Raw genomic sequence first — 14,862 nt, 5'->3', positions numbered from 1 at the left:
GGGAGATGCCGGCGGTCAGCTCCGGACAGGGAGTCGGACTCACCACCTGCAGCAGGGAGAGGTAGCCCAAGCCCACGTTGTCGTAGTTGACCTTGACGTTGAGCCAGCGGACTTGGCCTGTGTGCATGAGGCTCTCGCACTCGGACTTGTTGTTCACCTCGGACACGTCAAACCTCTCGGAGGTGGTGGTGTTGATGCAGTAGTAGAATTTGCCGGCGAACAGGTTCACGCCCATGATGCTGAAGATGAGCCAGAAGATGAGGCAGACGAGCAGTACGTTCATGATGGAGGGGATGGCGCCCAGGAGGGCGTTCACCACTACCTGAGGGCCGTGGACGGGGGTGGGGGGAGCGGTCAGAGCCTCTCCCCCACCTGCACACTACCCGGGGGACCAGGCGGAGCTGGGCTTGGCTATTCAGGGAGGCCTTCCTGGAGGAGGGCCCATCTGAGCCAGGCCCAGAGGGAGGCAGCCATGTGCCGGGCCGCATGAAGGTGCGTTGGGGGTAGGGTTGGGGGCTGCGGGTCTGGTGGTTGGAGAGGACGCTCTGCTTGGCTGGAGCCATCAGCCCAGGGTGGGGGCGCCAGGCTTCTCTGGAAGTGGCCTGGTCACGGGCCACCAGGCAGGAGACAAACACTCTTCCCTCGGCCCCCGTAGGAAACTCAGCCCACGTGACACAGTCCCTGCTCCGCGCTCACAGCATAAGAGGCAGGCATAGAGGAGATGCCACTGGGGGTCTTTGAAGCAGCAAGACCCCAGGACCGGAGCCCTGCCCCCCAGCCAGCCCTGGTCACACTGGCCTCCCAAAGTGTTCCAGCCTGGGCTGGGCCCTTCTCATTATGACCTCCAGACCGACAGGTGGCACAGCCTGGTGGCACCAAGCAGCCACGGGGCCATGGGCAGGTTATCTCCCTGTTCTGGTGGGTCTGAGGGCCCTCGCCTGAGCAGGAGCCCCTGGCCAGAAGTGGTGATTGGCGGGGGTTCGTCCCTGCGGGCGGCTGTCATTCCCAGTAGGCCTCCCTCTGTGCTGGGGAAGTCCCAGGTCTCTTGCTCAAGCCCCGTGTTTACCTGCCATTTCCGCTCGCAAGGGCCTGGGGGATCTTGCCCAAACTGACCCCAAACTCAAGGGCATGACCCAGAGCTGAAGGGGGGGTGGGCTCAGGGCCAGGGCGCAGGCACCTTCCTACTTGCTTTAGTTTCAGAGCCCTGGGGTGCCCAGTCTGAGGTTGGGGAGGGACACCCATAAACCCACAGGCCTGCCTGCCTCACCCATCTGCTCCTGCCTCGCTGGTCTCCTGGGAGCTGCTGCACCCTCTGCTGCCCTCTGGTGGCGGCAGAGGTAAGCTAAAGGCACGTGGGCCAGTGGCTTGAGCACTGGCAGGGGGCTGGTAGGGGACCAGCCACTGGCCTTTGGACAGGACTGGCCGAGGTAGAAGGTGCCCGTGCACCCTGCTCTGCCATGCAGAGGCCATTCAGTACCCACCCTCATGCCCTCAAATCGGGAAAGTGCCCTCAGGGGACGCAGGGCCCGCAGCGTCCGCAGGGATTTGATGGGTCCCAGCTCCGAATAGCCTAGCCAGTTGGCCACCAGGCTGATGATGGAGACCTGCAAAGAGAAAGGCCACGTCAGTGGGTACAGGACCCTCAGCCTCCCAACAACCCCCAGGGACAGGCCCCCCACTGGGGGAGGCGGCTCCCGGACACTCAGCTCCTGGCTGGTCCCCTCTGGTTTGCCACCAGCAGTGTTGGTACCTGTCCCATCTTGGTGATGTCATCGACTAACTGGGATTGACAGGATGGGGGGGCAGTACCCATCGCCCCACGGGGCCTGTGTGCCCATCAGAGAGGATCTGAGAACCTGCCACACGCACCGGCCGGTCACCAAGTCCCCCGGGGTGTCCTTCCCATAGAACAGAAGGCTCCTCAGTCTCTTATTCCCTGTCCCCGGGCAGCTGTGTCTGAGAGGCCAGCTCTGGGGGGCCGGGCCGATCTGGGCTCTGTGTGTCCCTGCGGTCCTGGCCAAGTCCTGCCTCTCAGGGGCCTCGGGCTTCCCACAGCCCTCGGCTGTGACGATGGCGGCTGGGGGACTCACGTCCACGATGAGGAAGTCCAGCCAGCACCAGGCGTTGGTGAAGTACACCTTGAAGCCGTAGGCCACCCACTTGAGCAGCATTTCCACGATGAAGATGTAGGTGAAGACCTTGTCGGCGTATTCCAGGATGGTGCGGATGACCCGCCGCTGCTCGATGTGGATGTCCTCGAAGGCCTGGGGACAGCAGCACGGCTGGCCGGAGCCTGGGAGGCTGTGGCGGCAGCCACGTCCCCACCCTGCCCGCTGCTGCCGGCCCCCGGGGCTCTGCTGTGTGGGCCAGGTGTGGATTCTCCCAGCTGCTGCCACCCACCCCAGGGAGGAGCGAGTCTCCCAAGGCGGGAGTTCCTTGGGTCCCCCTTCCCACGCCCACGGATGGCAGCTCTCAGCGATATGCTGAGGTCTTCACAGTGACCCCTACCTGAACCCAGCCCCACCTCCCCACCGCCCAGGGCAGCACACCAGGACCACCTGTCGCTTTGAGTCACAATGTTCCAGAACCCAGCCTGAAGCCCAGGTGAGTTCCTTCAGGGTTCCCTGGGTTCCAGACTGTCTGGGCTGCAGCCCTCCAGCCTGGTCCCCATCCCCGGCCTGTCCCGCCCCTGCCCTGTGGTGCCTACCAGGGCCCCACTGCTGAGCAGGATCATGAAGACAATGAAGGTCTCGAACCAATTGTGCTCGACAATCTTGAAGCAGGCTCTGCGCAGGGTCCACCACTGCTTCCCGCGGCCCTGGGAGATGTCCACGTAGAGGAAGGGACAGCGCTGCACACAGGCTGCAGGTGGGGGCAGGCGTTGGGCATGGGCCTGGGGCTGCCTGGTCGCCCGCCCCCGCCCCCACCCCTGCCCTGGGGCCAGGCCTCTCCTGCACACAGGGCTCCATCTGGTTCGCGTGGTGGGGGGGGCTCAGCTCCAGCCCCACAGCCCACTCCACCCATCCGTCAACTGCTGCTAGGGGTGGACACGCAGAGGGAGACATTTGGCAAGCAGGGGCTCAGGCCACCAGTTGTCCCCGTCCTCCCGGCACCCAGGCAGACTTTGGACAAAAATACTGCTCCCCGGGGTTGTCCGGAGACGGACAGGGACAGGCCAGGCCTCTCTCTCTGACAGTGCAGGGGAGACTGGGAGCAGAAGGGAGGTGTGGGGGAGGGAGTGGAGGGAGTGGAGTGGGGAGTCTCAGGGGCAGCCACTTGCACTCCCCAGCCTGCACCATCTGGGCAGTGCTGCCCTCCTCTGGTGCGCCCCGGGGGAGGCAGGGCAGGGCCGCGGGCTCCTGGGCTGCCCCCTGCAGGCGCACGACCCCCAGGCACGGGGGCTGCGCCCTCACCCTCGGTGAAGCACTCCTCGGGCTGCTCCCCGTCGGGGTTCTCCTCGGCCTGCTCTTCGGGGTCCTCCTCAGGGGGCTTGTAGTCGGCCGTGCTGCAGACGGAGGAGTTCCCGTCCGGGGGCTGCAGCGGCTTCTGCGGGGGGCCACAGGGTCACGTGACCCTGGCGTCCCCAGAGACCTCCTCATCCTCCCACCACGAGGGAGGGCAAAGAGCTGGAGCAGACTCATCACCATTCATTCATTCACTCACTCGCTCACTCAGCCAGGGGTCACGGAGCCCACGCCGGGCCCCAGCACACTGTGGCACTCACATCTGGTGAGGGCCACGGGTAAGGGAGGGGCTGGGCGCAGCTGGCAGGGGGCTCTGGGGGGCTTAGGAGCATGAAGGGGCTGGCAGAGGAACAAGAGGCCTGAGGGTAGCTTTGAGGGGCAGGGGTACGCATAGGGGCCAAGACGGGGCTGGGCTGCCACAGCCTGCGGACAAGCGGCGGGCAGGGCCCCTCGTGCGGGCCGGAGCCTTCCCCTGCCCCAGGGTCTGCTTGGCTAAGGGATCCAGAAGCCATGGAAAATTTTCCACAGCCAAAGCCCCAGTCTGGTGCCAAGGGAACCTGATCGCAGTGGGGTGGGGGGAGGCTGAGCCATGTCTCCCCCACCTCCTCGTGGTGTTGTCCCAGGTCACACCCCAGCCCAGCCTCCACTCCCCAAGGAGGACCCCTTCATGGCTGGGGGCAAGGCCTCTGGAGAGGAAGGGGTGCAGGGGCCACAGCTCTGTATCCAAGGCAGTGACTGGAGAACTGGGGGGGGGGGGACACCTTGTTCCTAGGTGACAAAGAGAAACTGAGGCATACAGTGGCACATCAGCCAGAGAATCCGCTGAGCTGCTGGCTCCATCTGGACACCGTCCCTCCCGGAATCCCCCCTTTAAAGTCCCAGCCCCCTCCCCTCCCAGAGCCTGGGACCCGGGTGCTCTCCAACCCCTCCCTTCCCCGAGTTCCTCATACCGAGGTCGAGGCCGGTGCCACGTTTCCCAGGGTATTTATAGCCCACAGGCGCTCGGCCCCCTGGTAGGCGAGCATGCCACATATTTGGGGGGAACAAGGAGGCAAAGGCCTTTAGGGCAAAGTTCCTTAGGCTCCGGTGCCCGGCCAGGCCCAGGACTGATCTGGGGCAGGGGGCTCCGAGTCAGCCCCTCTGGGAGGCCCAGGCAGGGACCCAGGCTCAGCCCTAGCACCTGGCCATGACGGCTACCTGCCTTCTTCACCTGGCAAGGCTGGGGCAGGGTAGGGCAGGGCCCCCGCCCCAAGGATCCGCCAGAGCTCTCTGCTCTCTCTGTCCCCATCTCCCAGGGCCTTCCGGCTCCTCTCCTCCGAGTCTCTGACTGGCAGGTGGGGACCCCCCCCCCCCCATGATGGGCTCTAAGCAGAAACAGATGATCTTGGCAGGGACTTGGCGGGGGCTTCAGGCCCGCAGGGGGATCTCAAAGGGGCCTCTTGGGTCCAACAGTCCCAGGGCCAAGGGGGCGCAGGTTGGCGCCTCCTGCCCAAGAGCACCACCTGCTGGTGAGAGACCAGGGTGGCACTCTGGGACAGGTGTGAAGGGAAGAGATCAGAGACTCAGGCAGGGCCAGTGATGGTAACCAGCGCATATTACAGTCACGCTGATGACCCTGGCCACTCACAGAGAGCTGACTCTGCACCGTTCGAGACTCTCAGCACGCCACAGGGTGGGCACCAGCACGCCCATCTCACAGACAGAGAAAATGAGGCCGGGAGAGGATGTGGGACTTGTGGATGGAGAATTCTGAAGCCAGGGCTATCTGTCCCCTGCGCCGTCGGGGCGGGCTCACCTTGCTGTCCTCGGGCTCCGAGAAGGTGTCGGTCTCCTCCTCCGTGGGCATCTCCAAGTCGGACTCCTCGGAGGCGATGGGCACCTGTATGGTCAGGTAGGGGTTGTTGATGAAGTTGAGGTGGTCCAGCTCGATGCCCGGGGGAGGGCCGTCGGCCAGGCCCACGTGGTTCAGGAAGTGGTTGTCCTTCTTCAGGTCCTTGTCCTCCTCCTCCTCAGGGGGCGGCTCCTTCTTCTCGTCCCCGGGGGCGCTCTCCCCAGCCTCTCCAGCACCCCCAGCGCCCCCGGGCTCCCCGAGGCTGAGCATTATATCCTTGGGGCTCAAGATCTTGCCGTGCAGGAGCCCCAGGATGAAGGCCTTGGCGAAGCCGATGCCCCACTTGATGCGAGCGATGGCGATCTGCAGGTTGTTCATCTCGCCGTCTTCGTCCGAGGCAGCCAGGCTGTCGGCACTGAAGGAGCTCAGGAGCAGGGCCAGGAACAGGTTCAGGACCTGGGGAGCAGAGGGCGGGAAGCCTCAGCGCAGCCTCTGGGCCCCAGTGCACAGATCAGACCTGCCGCACAGGGGACGCTGGAAAGCAAGGGGGAGCACCGTCCTCATCAGCCCCACTCGGCAGATAAGGCAGCTGCGGCTCGGGCATATGACAGGACAGTGCTGCCCAAGGCGCACGGGGTGGCTGGGACTCCTTCTGCGCCTCTGTTGGGCGGATGCACAAGAAAGAACGGGGCTCCAGTCTCCAAGCTTCTGCGACTTAACCTCACAAACCTTTCCATCTGTTGAGTGGGACTCTCATTAGGCCCTGCGCCCCTGGGGTGCTCGGGCGCCAGCCCTCTCTGGCTCTGGAAGGCACATTCACTATGGCTATTCGCTCCCCGTCTCCCCTCGGGGTTCCCCTACCGCGCCTACTGCTGGTTCTCGAATGGACCTAAGAGGTCACTGGACTCCGCTCAGCATCTCCAAGCTTTATTTCTGGTGGACAGAACCTTAATGAGCCCCTGCCAGCAGCAGGTGGAGGCCGGCGCTTGATCAGGCTAACACAATCTTGTGGGGGCACACAGGCTTGGGCACAGTGCTGTCTGGCTCTGAACCCCCATTTGCTGGCCGTGTGTCCTGAGGCAAGCTGCTTCATCGCTGTGTGCCTCAGTTTCCTTTCTATAACACGGGGATGATTTTAGTACTCCTCGCCTTGTGGTAACAACTGGCAGACAGACAATGGAGAGCCCCTGGTAGGCACTCAGAAATGCTCGCTGCTACTACGTGTGCAGTAATACAAGACCGCGATGGCTCCCGAGGCTAGCTCAGTATTTGACACACAAAGGAACAGTCTTGCAGAGGCGGACTGGCTTGCTCAGGACTGGAACCCGGTCACTGCACACCGTGAGAAGGCACCCTTCATTATACTACAAAGGGAGACATCGTGGCCCTACAGGCCACAATGCGGTGGGTGCCCTTCTATGAGCCCACCCATCCTTGGGCAGCAAAGTAAGTCCTGCCAGTCATAGACATGGCCAGGCTGTCACCCCGGGAGGTCTGGGGCAGGGCTGGGTGTATGTCAATGTGAGGGAGTGTGTGTGTGTGGGGGAGACCGTGTGTGAATCTGTCACCTTTGACCATCTTCTCCGTGAGTCTCAGTTTTTTTGTTTTGTTTTGTTTTGTTTCTGACAGGCAGAGTGGACAGTGTGAGAGACAGAAAGGTCTTCCTTTGCCGTTGGTTCACCCTCCAGGCACACTGTGCTGATCTGAAGGCAGGAGCCAGGTGCTTCTCCTGGTCTCCCATGGGGTGCAGGGCCCAAGCACCTGGGCCATCCTCCACTGCCTTCCCGGGCCACAGCAGAGAGCTGGCCTGGAAGAGGGGCAACCGGGACAGAATCCGGCGCCCCGACCAGGACTAGAACCCGGTGTGCTGGTGCCGCAGGCAGAGGATTAGCCTAGTGAGCCGCGGCGCCGGCCATTCTCCGTGAGTCTCAAGGTCTTTTTGTCATTGTCTTAACTGCCACGTTAACATAGTCTCTTTAAGGAATGTGTTGAAACCTTCTTCGGAGAGAATACGCTGGGGTGGGGTGGGGGCAGGTGCTGCCCTGTGTCCCCTAACTACGCTGTCTTTGCGCCCTGCGACCATGTACTGGTCTTTCCATTGCTTTTCCCTCTCTCGGGGTGGGGGTGGGGGGAGGCATCCAGTTGCCAGAAACACATCTGAGATGGGAATTAGCTGCTCTCTGGGTCAGCAGGGTTTGCACACGGCTCTGCTGGGACAGAAATAGCCGCCTCAGGCGAGGGGTGGGGGTGGGGAGAGTGGAAGGGGGCGGGGGTCATGTTCCTCTGGGGGCTCTGCCGGGTGGGTTACCTAGGACCGAGTCACTTCCTCCTCACGTTAGTAACCCACAGGAAGTGACCAAGCGCCATGGACTCAGGGCACGGGTCCCCACACGCTCCCTGGCAGGGTGCCCTGGTGCCCTCTGGCAACACCTGCTTCTCTGAGGCCTGGGGGTGGGGAGGGAAGGGACAGTGCCCAAGGAACTGACTGCGCCACCTCTCCGGCCACTCTACTCCCTGTGCACAGAGGGCAAGAGACACAGATCCGGGTTGGAAAATGTGGCCGCCGTGCGTGCGTGGGGGGCAGGCCGCTCATGGAGACGGGGCACACACAGGCAGAGCAGGGGGCCTGCGTGTGCGTGCGAGCGTGGAGGGAGAAGCACGCGGAGGCCGTGCTGGGGCAGGGAGAGCCGAGCCGGCTTGCTCGGGCTCCGCCCCGGCAGGCACTGCCAGTTCACCTGAGCCTTTGCTTTCTGGTCTCCAACAGCTTGGCCATCCCTCGGAGGGCGGCTGCAGGGGTTACGCGAGTGAATGTGCAATGCGCGCAGCAGCCTGGGTCGAGGCAAGACAAATGTCAGCTGTCGTCATCCTTATTGTCATTGTGACGATTACCGCTGATACGGAGGTTACGGTTACAGCAGTTAGCAGACCCACGCTCTAGGCGCGGCTCAGCTCCCGCCTGGGCAGTGCGGTTCTGGGCGGTACCTCATCCCGAGAGTGGGGATAATAAGACCTGTGTCACAGGGCTGTCGAGAGGATTAGGGCTAATGCAGTAAAGCCTTTTGCACAGGGACCGGCCTACGGCCTTTTGTAGGAGCCCAATACCTACCGGATGAGGGCTGGCACCTACCCCACCACCACCTCCCGCGGGCCGTGCGTCTCACGGGCCCAGAGCTTTGCTGAGCACTTACGCGTGCGTCATGGGATCCTCGTGGCCGCCCACCCCAGCACCCGCATTCTCCAGCTGAGCAGGCACAGCCCCTAAGAAGGTCAACAGCTTGCTCGGGGTTTCCCCAGCAGCAAGTGGGGCTGTGAGACCATCATGGGTTCCTACACACAGACAGAAGCCTCCACGGGCTCCTGCAGCCGCCCCCAGGTCTGCAAATTTGTCTGCACAAACTTCTACTCAGCTCAGTCCCTGTCCCCCCCACCTCTACTCCTGCCCCAAGGTCCGGCTGGGGCACCTTCCCCTGCTCCCCCCAACCTTGGACCCCAGCCCAGGGACTCAGCCCCGAGTCCTCCTCTCTGGTTATCCCACAGCCTCCGCCCTCCGCCCGCTGCAGCTCAGCGACATCTGAGAAGTGCTGACCCAGCAGCCCGAAGGTGCCACAGGCCCTTGAGCAGCGTAGGGCTGCGTGTGCGTCCTCCCCACCCCTGTTGCCTAGGGCAGTGCTGGCCACCGCAGGGGCATCTGGGAACAGCTCTGTAGGACCCTGACAGGAGTGACCCCACTGCTGCATCCAGAAGGGGAGGAGTCAGGCCTCCCCAGAAATGCCGCTCAGCCCCTGCCCCTCACCTCCCTGCACCTACCCCCTCACGCCAAGCCCTGAGGACAGGAAGCGGGTAGAAGAAGACCAGAAGGCCAAGGGTTCTGGTCCTGTGCCACACTGTGCCTTGTGGTCAATCTTCCCAGTGGCCCTAGGGGCTACCTAATATCTGTCTTCTGTCTCACAAAGAACCCAGCCTAACTCGAGGGCGGCCACTGGTTCAGATGTTGGCAGAGGAGCTGGGATTGGAAGGCAGGTCTGTCTGATTCACTATCCTGGCATCTTACCAAAACACCAGGGTTCCTCAGGGGCCAACGCTGTGGCACAGTGGGTTAAGCCACCATCTGCAGTGCCAGCGTTCCATATCATTGCCAGTCCGAGTCCCTGCGGCTCCACTCCCAATCCAGCTCCCTGCTAATGTGCCCCGGGAGGCAATGGATGATGGCCCAAGTACCTGGGTCCCACCTACCCACATGGGAGACCCCAGTGGAGTTCCAGGCTCCTGGCTTCGGTCTGGCCCAGCCCTTGGCTGTTGTGGCCATTTGGGGAGTGGACCAGTGGATGGAAGATCTCTCTTTTTCTCTCCCTCTCTCTCTCTGTCACTCTGCCTTTCAAATAAAGAAATACACTTCAACAAAACAGAACAAACAACCCTCACAGTGCGGTCGTGGGGGCTTGCAGAAGTACAGATGCCCAGGCCCCCGCCCGGAGCTGCTGCTCAGACTCTGGGGCGGGGGTGGGGGTGTGTGATGTAAGACATTCTCAGGTGACCCCTAAGCAGGTTACAGTCAGAATCACCGAGAGATGGAGAAGAATCAAACATCACCAGTGTCAGACAAATTCACTCTCGCAGGGAAAGGGTCCCTGGACTGCAGCCTGCGTGAGGTCCTGAGAGGAATGGGACACAGGTTAGCCCCTTCCCGGGCACGCGTGGAGCAACCACTCGGCCGGCCCGGCAGCCTCACTCACCACAAGGTTGCCGATGACCATGACCATGAGGAAGACGGTGAGGCACATGGCCTGGCCGGCCACCTCCATGCAGTCCCACATGGTCTCGATCCACTCCCCGCACAGGATGCGGAAGACGATGAGGAAGGAGTGGAAGAAGTCGTACATGTGCCAGCGGGGCAGGCTGCAGTCGGCGGCGATCTTGCACACGCACTCCTTGTAGCTCTTGCCGAACAGCTGCATGCCCACCACGGCGAAGATGAACACGATGATGGCCAGCACCAGCGTCAGGTTGCCCAGCGCCCCCACCGAGTTGCCAATGATCTTGATGAGCATGTTGAGCGTCGGCCACGACTTGGCCAGCTTGAAGACTCGCAGCTGCCAGACAAGAGGAGGGCAAGGGCGAATGAGGTCCAGGGACCACTGGCCCCGCCCGAGGGAGCCCCATCCTTAGCAGAAACTGCTGTCTTGATAGTCCAAACCCACGCCCCAAGTGATTGGAGACCTCAGTTTGCCCTTCTGCTAAACGGGAATACTCATATTCTACTACCTGATGCTCTTCACGTGCTCAAAAGAGAAAATCTGCTTATCTGTGAAAGAGGCTGAAGCATTTGGAAATTAACGTATACTGTTGGGATTTGCACTGACACGCTGCCGCCTAAGAAAAATGGCGGGGGAGGGGGTTGCAGATTAAAGAATCCTAGAAGCACTGATGGTTGTTGCGAGTGCTTGGAGGTCACTATACGTTCTCAGGACTTTTGTGCATGTGTGAAAGGCCTCAAAGTTAAACAATAAGAAACGCGCTCTTTACAGAGCAGGAGAGAGGCGCTAGCTCCAAAGCTCCAGTCTCACTCCTCAGGAGCTTCCAGGGCCTGTTCACAGGGCTCCAGGATGGGGCTGAAGTTCCTGCCCCATTGCCCCCCGGGGACACTAAGGAACCAAGCCCAGTGCCGCTCCTGGGCTGTTTGGTGGCTCCTGCCCGGTGTGGTAAGGAGAGAGGGCTCCCTTTCTCCCAGCCTGGGGCAGATGGGGCCTCATCTCCGGCTGCACGGCTGCTTGGGTTTCTCTTCCCTAACCCTTCTCAGCCCCGGGCCCCAGGGATGTCGCGCACCAGACGGAAGGAGCGGAGCACCGACAGCCCCTGCACGTTGGCCAGCCCCAGCTCCACCAGGCTGAGCGTGACGATGATGCTGTCAAAGATGTTCCAGCCCTGCTGGAAATACTCGTAGGGGTCCATGGCGATCAGCTTCAGCACCATCTCGGCTGTGAAGATGCCCGTGAAGACCTGCGGGGAGGCAGGGGTGTCCCAGTCTCAGGGCCTCGGGGAGCACTGGGGAGGCTCCTGTGGGGGCAGAGGGGAGGGGTCCGGACTCCTGAGAGGGGCGGAAAGTGGTATCCACGGGAGTATGTGACAGGTACCCACGGCCATGCCACAGGGCCGAGCTGAGGGACACAACGCCCGTTGCCACCTACAGCCGGCCTCGTGACTGTGGGCAAGTCCCTGAAGCTGGCTCTTGGTCGGACGACGAGATTCAGCGACCTCAGAGCACCGTGCGGCTCACGCTGTGAAGCAGGGAGGGGCTGTCACACTGGCTTCTCAGTCGCAGGCGAGTGCCTGGGGCTCAGGGAGGTGAGCGGCAGTCCCACCACCCGCTTCTCAGGGAGCTCAGCTCTGTCTCCTGCCTCTGCCGGCTCCAGCCCTGGGACCCAGCCAGCCTTAGCAGACTCAAAGGGCCAGGGCAGGAACCAAGAGGCACAAAGTGAATGAGAAGGCCAGCGCTCTCCCCTCAACTCCAGACATGGGGGTCTGAGGGCTCCAAAGCCCCCAGAGGCTCTCAGGGCAGGGCACGCCCTCCTGCCAGGCATCAGCTGTTCTGGGTCTGCAGCCTGCCTGGGCACATGCTGAGCCCCTCCCAGGAGCTGTCCCTGGCCGTGGCAGGTGCCCAGACAGCAAGACAGTGTGGGCAGGGGGTGGGTGGGCTGGCGGGCGGCCCGGCCCATCACGCACACCCAGCAGCTGTGCTGCGTCCAGAGCACGTCCTTGCTTCTGCGGCCCAGCCTGGCCATGGCTGCCTTGGGCACCTCTGTGGGGCTGATGTGCCTTCCTCGAAGGCTGCGGAGCCAGGGGTCTGATTCTCGTGTCACCCACCCAGTCTTGGTTCTCCCCCTTGGCCCCAGATCTTACTCCCTGACTCTGGGGCGGGGCAGGGGGAGCATCGCGCCCATTTGCCTTCCTGGAAGAATTGCAGAGGAATGAGAAGGGTGGGGCAGGGCTGGAGGAGTTGGGGCGGCTGCTTTTCCTTTTGTCAGGCTCCACCGGGGCTGGCAATGAGGTGCTAATGCTCCTAATGGGCAGAGATCAGCCCGGGGATCAGTGTGTGTCAACAATAGCAATAGTGGCACAGAGAAGGGCTGGGCAGGGGAGCCGCCAGGCCATGCCCGGAGATGGATGAGGGCTGGGGGGCTGCTCCCTGGGCCCTCCAGGGTGAGCTGGGGCCTTTTGGGCCTGGGAGCTGCACTGCCCTATCTCTTGGTCCCTCTGAAGCTCCTGACAAACTCTGCAAGTGGAGACACCTGTCACCACCCCCTCTACCATCTCCACACTCCCAAATCCACATCTCTTTCTCCAGGCCCAGAACCTCACCCAACTCCCCTTGTCTCCAAATACGCCAAAACCTAAATCTGGGATATTCCCTCGCCCAGCTCATGCTCCCTCATATACGGGCAAAATAACGCAGCTGTCCCCCATAGGCCCCCAGATAGTGCCCCATGCTTCCACACAGCCCAGGCAGCCCGCGTGACCCTGCCCCGGCCCTTCCCTACCAGGTTGCCCACAGAGAGCACGTTGTCGAAGTGCTCGGTCATGGGGTAGTGCTCCATGGCCATGAACAGGGTGTTGAGCACGATGCAGATGGTGATGCCCAGGTCCACGAAGGGGTCCATGACGATCAGGTGGACGATGTTCTTGAACTTCACCCAAGGGGTGCAGCAGTTCCATATGAGCACTTTGTGGGCGCACTTGTACCACCAAGGTGGGCACTTCTGGTGGGCCTCTTCCAGCTCTGGGGGTGGGGAGGTAACAGCTACCTGCTGAGGGTTCTCTCCTCCCCAGCGTCTTTGGTCTTCCTTCCAAATACCTCATTGCACCGTATCTCAACCACTCCTAGTGTGGCCTGCTCCAAGTCCCACCTCCTCTTGGTGCATCACCCTCCCTGGAGCTGCTGCCCCCTCCCCCCACCATGTAGCTCTAAAGCCCCCTCCTCTCTGTGCTAAATCTCAAAAGCTCACCCATGAAACCCCGCCCCTCAGGCATGTCTTTCTCAAGGCCCGCCCTCCTAAAAAATCCCTCCTTCATGGCCCCACCTGAAGTCCCACCCCCTTGAAGCCCCATCCTGAGTCCCGCCCCTTAGCATTAAGAACCTCAAAGGCCCGCCTCCAGGCTCCACTTCAAGCCCCGCCTTCTTGGAGCAGCCCTGGAGCCCCGCCCCTCAGTGAGCTTGGGCTGGGCTCCCACTCCCTGCCAGCTGCCCTGGGCAGTGATCCTGGCTGGGGAGACGCCCTGGTCTCTGGCTGGGTCCCAGAGTCCCCAGGGACAGGGCGGGAGGCCACTGCAGGGTGTTGGGCCAGGAATGCCGGCACCTCCATACTGTCCCCAGCCAGTCCCAGTGGTGGCTTATGGGTGTGTCTCGGCCTAGGCATGACGTCATAGCACCAAAAGCAGACGAGGTAAATAGCTACTGGTGCCACCACTTCACAGGTGGAAACAAGGAACCGGAGTGGGTGGCAGCCCCATGGAGACCGTTTTGCCCCAGGGGTGAGGATAGCTGACCCCCAGCCCCATCAGGAATTAGAAAACCCAGCCTCTCCTGTGGCTGGGGGCAGACTCTGGACTGAGGTGACGCCCCTCGTCCGCTACTGCACCTATCCCAGTGTCTGCCATGGAACCTTCTCACAAAGCTCTCCCTGGTGGCAGGGCTGGGCCCAGAACTCCCAGGGTGCTCTTGGGTGGGACACAGGCACCTGAGGTGGGACACAAGGCCACGTGAGATGCTTCCCTCTGGAGGTTTCAGAGTCCTGTGGGACCCCAACTCCTTCTGGGTACAAGGAGGGGGCCAATCCCTTCTCCAGGCCTGAGCTGCTTTCCCATCTGCCCTCCCTCCCTCCGTGGGTCTCTTTCTAGTTGGTCCCATGCGGTCTGTCCATCCATCCATCCGTCTGCCTACCCAGTGTCCCCTGCCTCTTCCCTTCTTACCGCATGGTTAGTCTCCTTCTGACCCTGGGGGTGGCACGGGGACGGAGGGGTTCTGTGACTCCACCTAGCACCTTTGCCTTTTGCCCAGAGAACACTTGAGGAGCCGGAGCTCCAGTTTCCGGAAGGCTGGGCCTTCCTGATTCGCATTCATTAGCCCTTGGCAGCCCCCAAGGCCCTCCCGGAAGCCCCCAGTGCCCACGGCAGCCCGGTCTCTCAGCCAGCACTGGGCCCGGTTCAGACAGGACTATATTTATCACAGCCATTTCTTCGATGATGCCAAGATTAAGTTACTGTCCTCCTGAAGCTGGGTCCAGCGCGGCCCCTCCCTGCCCCCAGGAGCCTGAGTGGCCCGCTGGGCATGTTAGGCAGAGTGTGGGGTGGGGGTCGGGCAGGGCACTCACCCTCCATAGCGTCTGAAATGGCGCTTTCTGCGCTGCAGCTCTGCCTCGGGGCTCCCTTCTCTCCTGGCGCCGTGTCCAGGCTGCCGTTGCAGTCTTTGCTGTGGGTGGGGTCCCCGGCTGCCTCCCCACCTTCCAGAGCCTGGGCGGCCTTGGCCTGTGGACCAGCAAGGGTGATGGGCATGAAGTCCGGCTCTGAGCTGGG

General features: G+C 62.3%; 1 protein-coding gene across 1 annotated transcript in view; it reads right to left on the bottom strand.

The window, feature by feature from the left end:
• Nucleotides 1-14,862, bottom strand: part of SCN4A (sodium voltage-gated channel alpha subunit 4) — a 42,951-nt gene that overhangs the window by 6,294 nt on the left and 21,795 nt on the right. Inside the window, exons 11-20 of the mRNA XM_089316802.1 lie at nt 14,661-14,814; nt 12,831-13,069; nt 11,119-11,292; nt 10,029-10,385; nt 5,260-5,751; nt 3,414-3,546; nt 2,708-2,862; nt 2,091-2,264; nt 1,482-1,604; nt 44-322 (exon numbers count right to left, since the gene is read on the bottom strand). Of these exons, the coding sequence (XP_089172928.1) occupies nt 44-322; nt 1,482-1,604; nt 2,091-2,264; nt 2,708-2,862; nt 3,414-3,546; nt 5,260-5,751; nt 10,029-10,385; nt 11,119-11,292; nt 12,831-13,069; nt 14,661-14,814 (2,280 nt within the window). The remainder of the gene's footprint in view (nt 1-43; nt 323-1,481; nt 1,605-2,090; nt 2,265-2,707; nt 2,863-3,413; nt 3,547-5,259; nt 5,752-10,028; nt 10,386-11,118; nt 11,293-12,830; nt 13,070-14,660; nt 14,815-14,862) is intronic.

Source organism: Oryctolagus cuniculus, chromosome 17, assembly GCF_051225735.1.
Source record: "Oryctolagus cuniculus isolate XC-2025 breed Fujian yellow rabbit chromosome 17, ASM5122573v1, whole genome shotgun sequence".
NCBI lineage: Eukaryota > Metazoa > Chordata > Mammalia > Lagomorpha > Leporidae > Oryctolagus > Oryctolagus cuniculus.
This window is presented reverse-complemented; position numbering and strand designations above follow the sequence as displayed.